General features: G+C 42.4%; 1 protein-coding gene across 1 annotated transcript in view; it reads left to right on the plus strand.

The window, feature by feature from the left end:
• Positions 1-703: 703 nt before the first annotated feature.
• LOC126176454 (dynein axonemal intermediate chain 2) overlaps positions 704-17,946 on the plus strand; it is a 178,043-nt gene continuing 160,800 nt past the window's right edge. Inside the window, exon 1 of the mRNA XM_049923611.1 lies at positions 704-886. Within this exon, the coding sequence (XP_049779568.1) occupies positions 704-886 (183 nt within the window). The remainder of the gene's footprint in view (positions 887-17,946) is intronic.

The raw sequence follows: 17,946 nt of genomic DNA on the forward strand, positions 1-17,946 counted from the left end.
TAGTTAATAAATTAAAATTTTTATGAAATTACTTCTTTGCTTCTCTGGATGTTCTGGAAAACTACTGCAGATACACGTCTGGGACATGTTATATTATATTCACCAGATCAATAACAACAAAATAAGTGGAAATCGTGCTTAACTTTAACCTCGTACAGTTTTGGGGTGGCTTCATATTAGCAAAGTTGCTACATTTCAGGCAAAATCTTTTATTAGCCGTAACTCGTAACTAAACATTTGCGGACTCATGTTTATATGAACTTTTTTCTTTAGTTTTACTTGCATAATAACATATTAAAATATTTGCATATCTTCGTGAATCACACACCATATGGCAGCCCTAAGTGCTCCAGGAACAACACAGACGTCTTGTATTGCATAGGTAATTGAATCCGAATTTTCGTAGTCTGACGATGAGAGGGGGGACGGTACCTCAAAACAACAGTGCGCCAACAAAACCGCGTTTCCCCAGACAAATGCAACTGTTGAAACGCCGAGGGACTGATTATTTGCAATGGCGCCATCAAAATTTTCAATGATGGAGGTGTTCGTGAGACGGACGCTTTCGACAGCTGATACGGGGCCCTGGTGCGTACATGGCCACCAGCGCGCATGCAGCTATTGATGTAACGGTTACCCTGGCAACCACTACAGTGGCAGACGTAAACGCGCGGTCGTGGCTACAGACGTGCATGTTGCAGAAATGGACTTGCAATATTCGTACACCAAAAAGCGATACGAGTTCGGCAGGCCATACTACTTTCAAGATGATGGGCCAAAAGTTCTGGAAAATATTTTACCATGTAAATCTGGGATGGATGACTACATCACCAAGAATCCCGTCAACAGTACAGCTCAGTACGGCACTATCCTAGCGGAACACGAGGTACTGTGAACGTACAGTAAACAAACAGAGGCGATACGAGCCATACATTCTATAACTGCTAACTGCCTGTGCTAGATGCATTTTGTGCGTATTTAGAGTGGAGACGGCTGCTTCAGCGCGAATGTCATACCGATATCCATTACTAAGTATCTCAATCATGGTCATTATCGCTGTCATCAAGGTCTTCATCCGAAGATTCAACGGGGCGACCTTGAACGTCCACATCTGTCTCACGTAACACACATTGCACATTGTTTCGGTCTACGTGTATGGCTTACAACGCACACTCATTCGTGCGTCTTGTTGCCATTGCCCACTTCTCAACACGCTGTGTGTATCTTCCCGTCTCTGCATATCTATTGAATGTCTTCTATAATTCAGTTCAATCTTTATCTTCCCCTATAATATACTCCCTCGATCGCTGTTAATATTCGTATCTTTACTTCTGGGAGCCTCCGTCTTATTTTGATAAGGATTTTATATCTGTTTTCATCGTCTTCCATGTATCTCTTCATATTGTTCTTTACCTGTTCACGTAGTTGTTAACATCCTCCTGTAGCGTGACATTCCAGATGTAAACAGATTCAACTTTTTCTGCTCTCTACAGACGACATTGTACTTCCGTAGACTGCTGTGCAACGAACTTACGTTAACCAGCCAAGTGACAAAATGTATTATCCACCATAACAATGAACTACGCGTCAGTATGTACTCTTTGGGAATAATAATCAATCAAACTGACAAATTTACTATGTATTTCTTAGCCTACCATCAGTTATGGGGTGGAAAATACTCGTATCAATAAATCAGAATCACAAAATATGTGCTGAAAGAGTCTGAATTATTTGTGGGAAATCAACAGTGTCAACTTCTGTTAGTACAATATGCCCTCAGGACTGAGTTTCACGACCAACTTTAGACAACGCATATAAATCCACATTTGCATCCACTTCAGTATCAGTTAGTTTCATGACTTCCGTGAAAAACTTCTTCAAACACAGGCAAACGGTCTGATCTGCACTGATGTTTCAACCACTGGTCCATTTGACACTGCTTTATCCTGACCGCCATCAGTTGCTGCAGCAGTGTTTGAAACTGTGGAAATAGTAGCTATCATGCATCGTCTGCATCAGTCTCCTCCAGACTCTGAATCTTCTACGCAGTATTTTGTAACCTCTTCCCAGCAGCTTATTGCACAACCAGCCAGAACTTCATGTGTCGTGGAGCTATACCACCTCCATAAAGTCATTCTTACAGATCTAAAACAAATATTCACAAATGTGAATATATACAAAAACCAACTGAAATCATTAAATCATTAAATAACGTGGTTATTACATTCAAGTGTGTGCATAAACTGTTTTCGTGACACTGCATATTTCTTTGTAATCATCCTACATATGCACTGTCTGCGGAAATAATTTATATTATCTCAGCGGCTAACATTTTCGAGGTAATTTGCGAAACAGTATTATCTAAAATAAGAACTTCACAGCACAAAATCAATAAAATTTTATGTAACTAGGAACTGAATTCACGACACGATTTGTTTATGTGTACGGCGTAAAGGAAAATTAGCTGTAAATATGCTTACAAACGACTCCTACATTGATTTCATACTTTATAATACAGGAAATATTACTGTGAATTGAAGTTGCAGACGTTTATATCAGAAGATATCAGAGGAGTAATCCTACGGTGACAAATGCTAGCTGGACACAGAAATAGCTCTAAAGATAAGCGCCTCAAAGTCCTTCGGTAAATATTCATACTATTACTGACTTTTTCATTGATATCTGAAGCTCACAGACTTAGAAACACAAAAATTGTATTTTTATCTATCAGTGATACTTCTGTGACTACGTTAATTAAATAAAATCGATTATTTGTGATAAATAAGACATAAACAGAAGTTTAGACATTGGCATATATATGCACACCAGTGTCACCCAACAAGTGTACGTCAGTATTGTTTAATACAGTTTTAAAGACCGTCACAGAGTCATGTCGATAGGATTAATTAAAAAATGAAATGAAAATAATCATAATTTAAAAGTATATTAGTTAGTCTGATACGTTTAACGAAAGTAGCTAATTCTTAATAAAAGAGAAACGTAACGTACAGAGTGAAACAAGAGAACAAGTAAGTTCACATTATTTGTTATTAGAAGGCGAGTTTTCGAATTACACTGGTTAGTTTTTCTCTTACAAAAGCACCTTTTCGTCTTCTTACATTCAAAGCGAGCAAATCCATGGCCTTTTCCTAAGGTTGCTCTTTTGGTAGCAGTTCTTAAGGATAAACTTATCTCTGGCTCTTCTTCTACCGGCAATAAATTTTTCTACGGCTCTTCTTGTAGTAGACAGATTTTTCTTTGGACACGTCGAATTCGGAGGTGAAAATACACATTTAGTTAGCTTACTTAAAAAAAGATTAGGAATTTAATAGAAGCTTCTAAACATTACACATATTACGATAAAAATATTAATCCTTAAAACATTAATGAATCACTAGAATATTGGCATAACTACGTTATCACTGATTTCTACAGACGCATGTGTTGAACGCCAAGTCAATTTAATTCTCTTGGTCTTTTTATGTTAAATTTTCGTGAGCTTTTTGTCTAGCTGCTGTTACTTAGGATTATCGATTCGCATTAGCTACAATTTTTTCATCATCGTCACCAGTCAGAATTATTTGAGACGCTGCACTCGTGCTAGCTACAGCTCCTGGGCCTTCTTAACTAGCTGCTGCTGTGATTGTAGACTGTCCACTTGTATTAGCTGAAGCTTCTGCGTTTTATTGACTGGTTGCAGCTGTAATCTGAGAATGCCCACTGCTTCTAGCTGCAGCCTTTACCTCCTCTGAGTTAGGCAATATTTCCACATCATGAGTTACATCATTTCCATCATCTGTGAGGTGTGTCCAAAAGAAAAAGTACTAGACAGCGCTGTGGACGTAATAGAAGTCGTTATTAAAGTGACTACCAGAGGCCGGAGCACAACTATTCCATTGCTTCACGAGCCGAAGGATTCCCTGTTCCCAGACTTCCCGTGGCTGTGACAGGGGCCAGTTCTCCTCTATGTCTTCAGGTCGTCGTTCAGTTGAACCACTTCCCAACGAGACCTTTTTTTTTTTTTTTAGCGGGCCAAACACATGGAAGTAGCTAGGCGACGTGTTTGGGCTGCAAGACGGATCCTCATGCTCTTCCCACTTGATCTTCGCAATTACACTTTGCGTGACCTCGGAACCTCGAAGACGAGTGGAGGCACTTTGTCGTGGAGCAGAATCACCGTGACCATCCCAGGCCGTTTGCTCTTGATCGACTTGCGTAGGCTACGGAGTATCTCAGGGTACACATCACTATTAATGGTTTTTCCGTGCTCGATGAATTCGGTGAGTGTCGGACGACGGACTTCAAAAACGAAGGTGAGGATCACTTTGCCTGCTGAGAGCACAGATTCGCATTTTTTAGGTGGATGTAACGACACCACATTCGCGTTCCTAGATGTCTCATTACGTTGTCCCAAAGCGGCATATACAAATTTCAACCGGTTTGATTGTTACAACGTTTCGCAACTTTCCGTTTCAACAACTCTTAACCACATTACTCTTATTTAAAGCCTCTTCAGGATCATGTTCATCCCACATTTCCGTAATAACGTCTAGAGACGAATCCAAAGTCGTAATTCCTACTCGCGACTCTTTACCAGATGTGGCTTTACATGGTGACTGCTTCATACCAGAATCAAGTGCCCGATTACTCATACATTGTACGAAGCGAAGACCGTTTAACCAGTTCATAGTGCTGTTGTCTTGAGTTCACACAGCCTACATATTTTTCAATGTCTTGGTTAGTACGTTAGTAATGGGACAAAAAGAAAATCAGCACATTTTGTTAGTGCGAGTTGCCTACACCAGGGGCAGGTATGCACTCAGGGACAAACCTTGTTCTCCTTTGATTGACAGGTCATTAACCTTTTCTTCTCCTTTGACTGACAGGTCCTTAACTAATTGTTCTGCTAAAAGGACCCTTCATCTTGATTGACAGGAACTTAACCTATTGTTCGCCGAACCCTCCCCCCACCCCTCAGGAAACCTTCAACCAACCACCTCCCCCTTGCTGCTACAGGTACACTGTCAGGTCTGAGATATTAGAGCAGCCCCCTCTCACTCTTATCAATTTGATTGACTACTTAATTAAATTGATCAATTAATTAACCCCTCCTCTCTAGTACTCCACCCCCCCACCCACTCCCCTTCCCTCTCGCCCTCCCCTCCTCTACGTGGATATTGGTGTCTCTACAGTGGAGAGGATGGGTCTCACGAAGGGAAATTCAAGGGGTATATTGTTTATTTATAAAAAATACAGTTTGCGGGGATTGGACTTCTCTTGCTCATCATTCTGAGCTGTTTGGAAAGATGCAGGTCTTGTAAGAAGAAATTAAATTGATCACACAAGGAATACAGTCATAAAATATACATCACACATAATTACACAATTAAAAATCTTTCGATCACGAAGCACGTACTGCCCACCGCCCCCTTGACCACTGGACCACACAAAATGCAACCGCACGTGCTCTCAGGAGTTGGGGTGCACCGGCGGCCACCAAGAAGTGACGACACAGGCGTCAGCTGTCAAGCCATGCACAGGTGTCTGTTCAGGTCCTTAAGCATAAGGTGATGGCAGTAGAGGGACTAAGTATGTGCCAGGCCACGCTGCATTGTTGCCAAATTTATTCAATATGGCGGCGATGACGTCATCCAAGATGGCGGCATGTAGACTTGGCAACATCGCATGACGTCATCCAAGATGGCGGCTTTTGGTGGGAAAACAGGCCAATAGTCCTACGTCCACTAACCTAACCTCAAGAAAAAATTGCGGGAAGTTTGAATTTTGGCGGAAAATAGGCCAATTGTGCTATGTCCACTAATCTAACTTCAAAAAAAAACGTCGGGAAGTTTGAATTTTCGCGGGAAAATAGGCCAATTGTGCTATGTCCACTAACCTACGCCTCCAGAAGAAAAAATGGCGGGAAGTTTGAATTCCAACAGGATAATGCATGCAAAGACCGTACTCATCTTTATTATTATTCATTGTCATTTATTAACATTCATTATCATTCACTGTCATTTATTATCATTCATTACCATTTATTATCATTTATTATTATTTATTATTATTGACCTGCCTCCACTAGAAAATTCCCTCCAATTTCAAATTCCAACTCGATAATGGCTGCAAAACTTTACTTTTGTTTATTATTATTCATTATTATTCATTATCATTTATTATCATTCATTATCATTCATTGTCATTTATTATCATTCATTGTCATTTATTACCATTCATTATCATTTATTATTATTATTATTATTTATTATTATAGGCCTACCTCCACTAGAAAATTGCTCCAAATTGAAATTCCAACACGATAATGTCTCGAAAACTGTATTTCTATTTATTATTATCATTTATTATTTATTCAAGATGGCCTATTTTCTCGGCGAGAAAGCCATTTTTCTTACATCCATAATAAAAGTTTATCACAACTTCAAATCCCAACACCATAATTGATCACACGTACGAACTTTCTCCGTCACTTATCTTTTTTCACTGGTAGCCTATCATAATCGTGTCAAATAATAAACTGCACTTATAGTAACGTAAGTTGCGTCCTTTGATTTTGCAGCGGGGAAGGGACTGAAGACTTTATTTCAAGCAGTACGGCCATCACTTGTTCTCAAACACAGTCAGCATACACATCTTTGATATCGCAGTGCAGTCGCCACGACGTCCGCGCTCCAACTGAATTAGTTCAAATCCTCGCCACCTCCTGGCCAGCGCGCGGAGTCACTGTAGACGCCTGTCACGAGAGGCAGCCGGCCACTCTCGCTGGACTGGTGGTACACTGGGGGCGAGCCCAGCGATCGCTCCCACGTCGTAAACATGTTTTCGCTGGACACGTTGGAACTTCCAGAGTTTGATGCCACAGCGGTCCCTTGTCCGCTCACCACATGTACTCGTCGCCTCCGCACGTTTCCCGCCAAAATTGTTTGCTCGAGAGGGGAATCTGCCCTGACGTCACACCCGTCAATAGGCCAGTCGCATCCTGCTTTGCTTGACAGTCAAATCTGGCCACGTATTTCTACATCAGCGCCCGGACATACATTATTAAAATCGCGTCACTTGTACTACGCTAAGTCACAAGGTGGGAAAATGACTCTTTATTTCAGACATTACGGTCATGCAGGTGTGCTCCAACTGACTTCTCCATGCTCACACAGCGAGACTCCGGAGCGCAGCTGACGTACGCGCGGCCGGTTGAGCCCGCTCCATCGGGAGCTCCCTGGCCGGCTGACGTCAAGCGACCAGTGGTCCCCGCACAGCCCCACGGCCAGCGCGCCAGGTAGGTGGCGAGTGGCTCCACAGGGTCCAGCCACAAATGGTCAGCCGCGCTCGCCTCAGAGTCCGGCTACTTAAACATCTTTCCGCGCCCGCGAGCACTTAATGCTGGAACCTGTCGACCACGTGCTGGACAGAGGACACGTTCCACCCCAAATTTTTTATTCTGAACAGGTTCGAATCTGGCGATACCTACCTCACACAACCGCCCGAGATGTTTGGAAAGTTCTATCGCGTGACACGCTAAAAGCTCTATCGATCCTAAAGTTCGCAAAATCTCAGCACCGACGGACAGGAACCGACACGCTTGCTCTGTCCAAACCACCCTCACGCCACATACCGCCCCACCAGCACGTGTGATGGAGCACAAAGGACGCCCTCACCCCCATAAACTTTGCAATTCAAGACCGATAGACAGGAACCGACACGTTCGAACTGGAATGTTTTTTCTACCGAGTTGGAAACCTCCTTGACGTTACAACGCGCCATCGACCACGTGGCTCTGTCGGACAAAGAACACTCCCACTAAGTTTACTGATCACCTGATTCTCATTATTCAGCCCACATGCTTCGATTATCTAATCCAGGATCTTGTCGAAAACACACGTCCGCACACATGAGCCATCGCGCGCACCTAGCTGAGTACCTCCGCAAGTAAATGTAACAAAGTCCGCATGACTATTTAATTAATCTGATCAATGAATTAACCTCTCTGATGCGGAAAACTGCCACGTCCACCTAGACTTGGAATCAATTTTCGCCACTGCCACACCCACCTGGACTTGAAATGAAATAGTTAAAGTCCCTACTGACCACCACGTCCTTTTACCGACCCATGTTCATTGGCTAACATGTACTAATGCTTGCTTCCGTTTACTAATGTGCACCAACCTACATTAACTTATATCACATTCTGTCTATACAAATAAGCCAAGCTTCAATTCTGATGGTCAGTTCGTGTTTCGCTACCAGACACAAGAAAATTGTGGCAAACGAAGCCACTAACCTAATTCACCTGTGATGACTCAAAATCGTCTGCTTTGCCTCCCTCACACACCACGAGCGCGAGACCGCCCACATCACAGTCTGGACCTTTATACTCCTCTATAAATATTCTAGCTAAACTATGACCCTAATACCATTGTTCAATCCACACGGTCTAGCACATGGCCAGAGCACACCCCCAGTACCTAAGCCGAGAACATTGCTCACCCCATCTTTAGTTAACCGCTGAGAGACGGAGATATGCTGCAATCACATCCCTCGTGCTCTCGTAGCTACTCGCCTCAGAAATTCGATGTAACAAACCCTCCAAGTAGAAAAAATAACAACCAACTCGAACTCTCTCATATTCTATATCGTCCCACAAATACTTAACGTACATTTTATTTACGCGTAAACCCACATCACAGTCTGGACCTTTATACTCCTGTATAAATATTCTAGCTAAACTATGACCCTAATACCATTGTTCAATCCACACGGTCTAGCACATGGCCAGAGCACACCCCCAGTACCTAAGCCGAGAACATTTTATCTACGCATCGAGTATACCTATCACTCTCATACAAAAAACAGTCGACCTGCTATACCTGGTGTCATGTTGCACAGTCGGCAGACACGCAAACAGCTCCTAATTTCAGTGCACAATATCAAACTGCTCCTAAATAATGCAGTACACATAACTGTAAACACCATCAGTACTCGTAATCTGTCCAAAAAACGCATAGCAAAGTAACTCAACAGACACGCGCAATCAACCTGTCCCACACTAAGTCACACGTCCGACAGCTCTCAATTCGCTCAAAGGCCTCTGTTCGACCCTTCAAACATGACTTGATGTCAGCCCCATTCACACCTAACACCTGAGAAATTCATATCACCTACACGCCGAACATGACTATCCAAGCCAGGCCACGCGAGTTGTCTGTCATCGTCCTAACTCAGTGCGGTCCAACACACATGTTAAGGCCGCATCCATTGCCTGCCGGTCTATATGCGACACATCTCCACCTTCACGTCTGTTGGCAGAATAACCGAGAGCGAGTTCACACACACACACAGTCCACACACATCCCAGCGCTTCTCTCCCCTCACAATTTAAAACGATCATTTGAAAAAAAAAAAAAAAAATAAGGGCCCAGTCAACCTCTCCGAAATTGTATAGTGCCCCCAAAAATAGTTAATGCTCGCTTTCGTGTTTTCTCAGCTTATTTGTAAATTCAAATTCTTACCCTAACACAACTTGTTCACCAAAATGATACTGAATGCGGTCCCCACCTTCTACCTTTCCAGCTCTCAACATTCGCAAATGTTCTCAACCCTCCTACATCCCAGCACAACCGATTAATCATTCTTATTCCTTCTTATCGAATTTACTGGCCTAATTTCCTAAGGACCCGTAATCGAAGTACCATCCTGCTTTTCTTTCTGAGGCTTCCTGTGCTTACTTTTACAGAGATCGCTAAATTACATCCACAGCCCCCCTCAATCTACACACACATACACACACACACACACACACACGGTCATCCTCTCTACTCACCCATAGCATAAGCAATAGTAACTTTACAATCCATTATATACAAACCATACACAATGTAAGCCACATTAATTTTACAATACCCACGACATGCCCCAATTCTCTCAATTCCTAAGGAAGAACTGTGAACCTGCTCTTTCTTTCTACACACGCCACACTCAGCGGTAATCAGCCCTTCTGCATCAACGGACGGAAGTCCCTCTCAGAAATGTTCCACAAATTCGGCGATCGCTTCCCCTCAACACAAATGCGTTACTCTCTCATCTTCTTCCTTGCCTGCTCGCTTTTTTTCTACTAACTTATCCAGACTCATAGGCTACAAGAACACACCATTTTTTTCTAAGTACTCCATCCTTTAAACCACTATATAACTAGAAACAAACAGACCAAAAATTATATTCGCACTCTCGAATACCGAACTCGGTGATCTCATTATACTTATACTGTTAAATCGTACGATCGCGGTCTCATTTGATTGACATTCCACAATGAGCTAAGTATCGGAAATACACTCTCTTGACCGCTGTTACTCTGGAAATATCTCTACCGTCCTTACGACTTCCTCTCTACTCGTCACATAACATAATCAATATTAACTTGACAGTGCAGTATATACAAACGTTGCGCAATGTAAACCATATTAACTTCACAATACACTATATACACACTTGACACAAAACAGTGCACTTATCCAGTATATCTCTACAGCATGCGAAAAAAATATCCTATTCCTACAGCGTCTATATACAGCAATGCTCCCCAATCCTAGGAAAGCACCGTCAACCTGTTCTCGCTACAGACCCGACACTCAGAGCTAATCTTCCTCTTACATCAGCGGACCTAAGTCACCCTCAGAACTCTTTTTACTAATCCGGTATCGCCACCCCCCTCCCCCTCAGCACAAACGCCTTACTGTCTCTCCTTCCTTATCTGTTCGCTTTTCTACAAGCATCCTCAGACTCATAGACTGCAAGAACACATGTACTTTTTCCATAATATTACACTATTTTAGCTGTACTTCTCAATATCATGCACTAGGCTACACCCTACCGATCACTAGTTCATCATAATTCCCATGATATAGACTTCAAATTAATTCTCTACAAACGCCGTACTTTATCTATATGCAGCATGCCGTAAACCACTGACTAACTGGAAACAAACATACGTAAAATGATATTTCCACTCTCGAATACCAGTCTCAGTCATGTAACATTTTCGAGATCTTGGCTATAATTTACACGACAACTAAGGTCTGTCCGAGGTCTAGAGAACAGACAAACATGTATCCAACACACCACAATCGATCTTCACTCAGCTAAATAAAGGAAGCAAATGTGCAGAAGTAGTCAACGGAACAATCTACATCCCATCTAATAACACTCCTACCCAAATCAATCATCTTCTCAGATTCTGACTTGATCACCAAAGCCGCCCAACACATACTATTACTTTCCTATTCGGTCGTCTAGAGGACATAAAAGTTCGCTCTTACAGATCCATACACTCCAACATGTCTCTGCATTCGGACAGCTGCTCCAGTTATTTCTTATCATTTATGATCATTTATTATGATTTATTATTTATTATTATTTATATCATGTTACCTAACAAAAATGGCTCCAAGTTCAACTGTGTTTAGCTCCTACGACAACCACCAGAGCGCTCTGTCATCACGTCAGTTGATTACGCAATTACCATTATTCAAGACGGCTGCACCCAGTGCGAAACGTGTCACCTCTCCCGAACCTGCATGCTACATTAAAATTCCAACTTGGCTTTAGTCACACCCTACACATCGTTCAGCTGATCCCATTTCCAGATCTTTGCGCATCTGATATATGCAATTTAAGTCGGGGAAAGACATATCAATTACATTTTGGAGCCTGTGTACAAGCAGAATGACCTGAGTTACTGCAACAGACATACAGAAAACAGAGCAAGCGCTCTCCGAATGTGGAGGTGACTGGATAGCCGTGGGTTACATTGACAGGCAATTTTAGAACACAGAACGATATGTTATGTCGCTGTCGCATGGATCGATCAGACATAAAATCGAAAGAAATGCGAAAACTGATTAGCGCATACGTATAAACTGACCTAATATAGACCGAGATGCGGTGAAAGTGAGGACGTGTTTGCTTATTTTCTGGTTCGCAGGGAGCAATTTGTACATGGAGTCAAGTATGCGGCAACAAGAGGAATGTAGGAAAACGATGACATCGAAGCGAGCGGAATCAGGAAGGTAGTCAATTTTTTTCTCTTTGAGTTCGTATTATAGTGTATGTCTACTAAGGTGCAGTGATACACGCGAGTTGAATACTGTATTTGATGCTTTTCAGGAGGACAGAGAATCATTCACGTCTAAACTTACTCACATCTGTGTTAAATGATAACAGAGAGTGTACGGGATGATCGATTGAGATAGAGCTGTAACTAGGTACGATTTAAACGTTGACTCATTTATTCTAGAGAAGGACAAGTTGATGAAGGTAATTTTTTTTTCCAGTTTTCTACCTGAATGCTTTAGTCAGGTGATATAGCCTGCGTTCTAGCCATATGCAGCTATAGTGCTTTACACATGATAGATTGGATGATTTACGTAAATATGTGTCGAACTACGTTGTGTATAAATATCACTCCGTTCTTGTTCTTCTTAACTGTATGCTACTAAATTAAGGCACTTTGAGATCTGTTACTATAGATCCATATGGTGTGCTAAGCTCCAATACGTGGATACATCTCGAGAAATGTGGTGCACTTGGAGGGGTTAGGCCTAGGAAAGCTCTATTCAGACAAGAGAGGTGAAGTGTAGCTATATTCCTCTGCTCGGTTGAGGATTAATTGGGTAGCGACGTTGCGGGTTAGAGTGGTCAATGCCGAAGTGAGGATTGTCTTTTAACGTAATAGGGCGGGATTGCTCTGTGACCGCCATAGGCAGAGAGATTGATCGAGTACTATCAACGAGGTCTTAGAAATATGTATAGCGTTGTCTGGTATACTTCGATCGTTTTTATGTGTTCGAGAATTAAGTGTGAATGGACGTACTGATCAGTCATCTATCAATGCTCGCAATGATACTTGCAAAGTAGAGGAGGTATGGTTTAGCTATGACATTGAAATTAGGAAAACATGCTGTCACATGATTGTTAAGTGTGCTTTATTACGAGGACAAGGTGCGCGTCGGAATATTGTTATCATTGGTTGGTGTTTAAGTATATAATATCAAATGCCCTGTCCTCAGTCAGAGAGGTGTGTATGTCGGTAAAAGTATTTGCTTATTTGACTACATGTATGCGTAATTTAGTACATTTAAGTGTTCACCGAATATGACTGTCTGTGGAAAAAGGAATTATTATGTTCTATTGAGCTGGGTTGTATGTGGGGGCGTAAATGCTTGTTCAAAATTATTATAACAGGGTGGGTGGCATATAAGTAGAACAAGTTCTATGAAAGCGTGTGTAGAAGGAGTGAGTGAGTGGATGACACAACTCATCTACGACTGTATCATTAGGACATGTGAATAAATGTCGGATACTCTAAATTGAGGTCATTTTTTTCTTTTTAATCATATGTATGAGTTCTGTTTATAGTTATGTTTGTCTATTTGTTCTAAATGAATACTCATCATTGCTTAGAAAGTGAGTTTTGACGGAATTGTCGGCGCAGCGCGAATGACTTCGGGTTCGCTGGCTGGGGGAGACACTGTTTACATGTCGAGTTGGTGATGCAGGGAAGGATAGAGATCTGCACTATTCAGGAATCCATCTGTGCAGTGTATGTCGTTAGACAATAGCTGGAGAGCAGGTATGGAGAGAGAGAGCCCACTATGGCATGCTGGTCCTGGGGCTTAATGGACGGCTGTTTAGATGGACAAATATGTGGCTTTGACATGCCGCCGGCGGCGCATGCATTTAAGGCGAATGGTCAAGACAAGGTCCTGTTGCAGTAACTGAGGTCATTCTGCTTGTAGACAGGCTGCAGAAGGTAATTGATATGTCTTTCCCCGACTTAAATTGCATATATCAGATGCGCAAAGATCTGGAAATGGGATCAGCTGAACGATGTGTAGGGTGTGACTAAAGCCAAGTTGGAATTTTAATGTAGCATGCAGGTTCGGGAGAGGTGACACGTTTCGCACTGGGTGCAGCCGTCTTGAATAATGGTAATTGCGTAATCAACTGACGTGATGACAGAGCGCTCTGGTGGTTGTCGTAGGAGCTAAACACAGTTGAACTTGGAGCCATTTTTGTTAGGTAACATGATATAAATAATAATAAATAATAAATCATAATAAATGATCATAAATGATAAGAAATAACTGGAGCAGCTGTCCGAATGCAGAGACATGTTGGAGTGTATGGATCTGTAAGAGCGAACTTTTATGTCCTCTAGACGACCGAATAGGAAAGTAATAGTATGTGTTGGGCGGCTTTGGTGATCAAGTCAGAATCTGAGAAGATGATTGATTTGGGTAGGAGTGTTATTAGATGGGATGTAGATTGTTCCGTTGACTACTTCTGCACATTTGCTTCCTTTATTTAGCTGAGTGAAGATCGATTGTGGTGTGTTGGATACATGTTTGTCTGTTCTCTAGACCTCGGACAGACCTCAGTTGTCGTGTAAATTATAGCCAAGATCTCGAAAATGTTACATGACTGAGACTGGTATTCGAGAGTGGAAATATCATTTTACGTATGTTTGTTTCCAGTTAGTCAGTGGTTTACGGCATGCTGCATATAGATAAAGTACGGCGTTTGTAGAGAATTAATTTGAAGTCTATATCATGGGAATTATGATGAACTAGTGATCGGTAGGGTGTAGCCTAGTGCATGATATTGAGAAGTACAGCTAAAATAGTGTAATATTATGGAAAAAGTACATGTGTTCTTGCAGTCTATGAGTCTGAGGATGCTTGTAGAAAAGCGAACAGATAAGGAAGGAGAGACAGTAAGGCGTTTGTGCTGAGGGGGAGGGGGGTGGCGATACCGGATTAGTAAAAAGAGTTCTGAGGGTGACTTAGGTCCGCTGATGTAAGAGGAAGATTAGCTCTGAGTGTCGGGTCTGTAGCGAGAACAGGTTGACGGTGCTTTCCTAGGATTGGGGAGCATTGCTGTATATAGACGCTGTAGGAATAGGATATTTTTTTCGCATGCTGTAGAGATATACTGGATAAGTGCACTGTTTTGTGTCAAGTGTGTATATAGTGTATTGTGAAGTTAATATGGTTTACATTGCGCAACGTTTGTATATACTGCACTGTCAAGTTAATATTGATTATGTTATGTGACGAGTAGAGAGGAAGTCGTAAGGACGGTAGAGATATTTCCAGAGTAACAGCGGTCAAGAGAGTGTATTTCCGATACTTAGCTCATTGTGGAATGTCAATCAAATGAGACCGCGATCGTACGATTTAACAGTATAAGTATAATGAGATCACCGAGTTCGGTATTCGAGAGTGCGAATATAATTTTTGGTCTGTTTGTTTCTAGTTATACAGTGGTTTAAAGGATGGAGTACTTAGAAAAAAAATGGTGTGTTCTTGTAGCCTATGAGTCTGGATAAGTTAGTAGAAAAAAAGCGAGCAGGCAAGGAAAAAGATGAGAGAGTAACGCATTTGTGCTGAGGGGAAGCGATCGCCGAATTTGTGGAACATTTCTGAGAGGGACTTCCGTCCGTTGATGCAGAAGGGCTAATTACCGCTGAGTGTGGCGTGTGTAGAAAGAAAGAGCAGGTTCACAGTTCTTCCTTAGGAATTGAGAGAATTTTGGGCATGTCGTGGGTATTGTAAAATTAATGTGGCTTACATTGTGTATGGTTTGTATATAATGGATTGTAAAGTTACTATTGCTTATGCTATGGGTGAGTAGAGAGGATGACCGTGTGTGTGTGTGTGTGTGTGTGTGTGTGTGTAGATTGAGGGGGGCTGTGGATGTAATTTAGCGATCTCTGTAAAAGTAAGCACAGGAAGCCTCAGAAAGAAAAGCAGGATGGTACTTCGATTACGGGTCCTTAGGAAATTAGGCCAGTAAATTCGATAAGAAGGAATAAGAATGATTAATCGGTTGTGCTGGGATGTAGGAGGGTTGAGAACATTTGCGAATGTTGAGAGCTGGAAAGGTAGAAGGTGGGGACCGCATTCAGTATCATTTTGGTGAACAAGTTGTGTTAGGGTAAGAATTTGAATTTACAAATAAGCTGAGAAAACACGAAAGCGAGCATTAACTATTTTTGGGGGCACTATACAATTTCGGAGAGGTTGACTGGGCCCTTATTTTTTTTTTTTTTTTTTCAAATGATCGTTTTAAATTGTGAGGGGAGAGAAGCGCTGGGATGTGTGTGGACTGTGTGTGTGTGTGAACTCGCTCTCGGTTATTCTGCCAACAGACGTGAAGGTGGAGATGTGTCGCATATAGACCGGCAGGCAATGGATGCGGCCTTAACATGTGTGTTGGACCGCACTGAGTTAGGACGATGACAGACAACTCGCGTGGCCTGGCTTGGATAGTCATGTTCGGCGTGTAGGTGATATGAATTTCTCAGGTGTTAGGTGTGAATGGGGCTGACATCAAGTCATGTTTGAAGGGTCGAACAGAGGCCTTTGAGCGAATTGAGAGCTGTCGGACGTGTGACTTAGTGTGGGACAGGTTGATTGCGCGTGTCTGTTGAGTTACTTTGCTATGCGTTTTTTGGACAGATTACGAGTACTGATGGTGTTTACAGTTATGTGTACTGCATTATTTAGGAGCAGTTTGATATTGTGCACTGAAATTAGGAGCTGTTTGCGTGTCTGCCGACTGTGCAACATGACACCAGGTATAGCAGGTCGACTGTTTTTTGTATGAGAGTGATAGGTATACTCGATGCGTAGATAAAATGTTCTCGGCTTAGGTACTGGGGGTGTGCTCTGGCCATGTGCTAGACCGTGTGGATTGAACAATGGTATTAGGGTCATAGTTTAGCTAGAATATTTATACAGGAGTATAAAGGTCCAGACTGTGATGTGGGTTTACGCGTAAATAAAATGTACGTTAAGTATTTGTGGGACGATATAGAATATGAGAGAGTTCGAGTTGGTTGTTATTTTTTCTACTTGGAGGGTTTGTTACATCGAATTTCTGAGGCGAGTAGCTACGAGAGCACGAGGGATGTGATTGCAACATATCTCCGTCTCTCAGCGGTTAACTAAAGATGGGGTGAGCAATGTTCTCGGCTTAGGTACTGGGGGTGTGCTCTGGCCATGTGCTAGACCGTGTGGATTGAACAATGGTATTAGGGTCATAGTTTAGCTAGAATATTTATAGAGGAGTATAAAGGTCCAGACTGTGATGTGGGCGGTCTCGCGCTCGTGGTGTGTGAGGGAGGCAAAGCAGACGATTTTGAGTCATCACAGGTGAATTAGGTTAGTGGCTTCGTTTGCCACAATTTTCTTGTGTCTGGTAGCGAAACACGAACTGACCATCAGAATTGAAGCTTGGCTTATTTGTATAGACAGAATGTGATATAAGTTAATGTAGGTTGGTGCACATTAGTAAACGGAAGCAAGCATTAGTACATGTTAGCCAATGAACATGGGTCGGTAAAAGGACGTGGTGGTCAGTAGGGACTTTAACTATTTCATTTCAAGTCCAGGTGGGTGTGGCAGTGGCGAAAATTGATTCCAAGTCTAGGTGGACGTGGCAGTTTTCCGCATCAGAGAGGTTAATTCATTGATCAGATTAATTAAATAGTCATGCGGACTTTGTTACATTTACTTGCGGAGGTACTCAGCTAGGTGCGCGCGATGGCTCATGTGTGCGGACGTGTGTTTTCGACAAGATCCTGGATTAGATAATCGAAGCATGTGGGCTGAATAATGAGAATCAGGTGATCAGTAAACTTAGTGGGAGTGTTCTTTGTCCGACAGAGCCACGTGGTCGATGGCGCGTTGTAACGTCAAGGAGGTTTCCAACTCGGTAGAAAAAACATTCCAGTTCGAACGTGTCGGTTCCTGTCTATCGGTCTTGAATTGCAAAGTTTATGGGGGTGAGGGCGTCCTTTGTGCTCCATCACACGTGCTGGTGGGGCGGTATGTGGCGTGAGGGTGGTTTGGACAGAGCAAGCGTGTCGGT

This window comes from Schistocerca cancellata, chromosome 3, assembly GCF_023864275.1.
Source record: "Schistocerca cancellata isolate TAMUIC-IGC-003103 chromosome 3, iqSchCanc2.1, whole genome shotgun sequence".
Taxonomy (NCBI): Eukaryota; Metazoa; Arthropoda; class Insecta; order Orthoptera; family Acrididae; genus Schistocerca; species Schistocerca cancellata.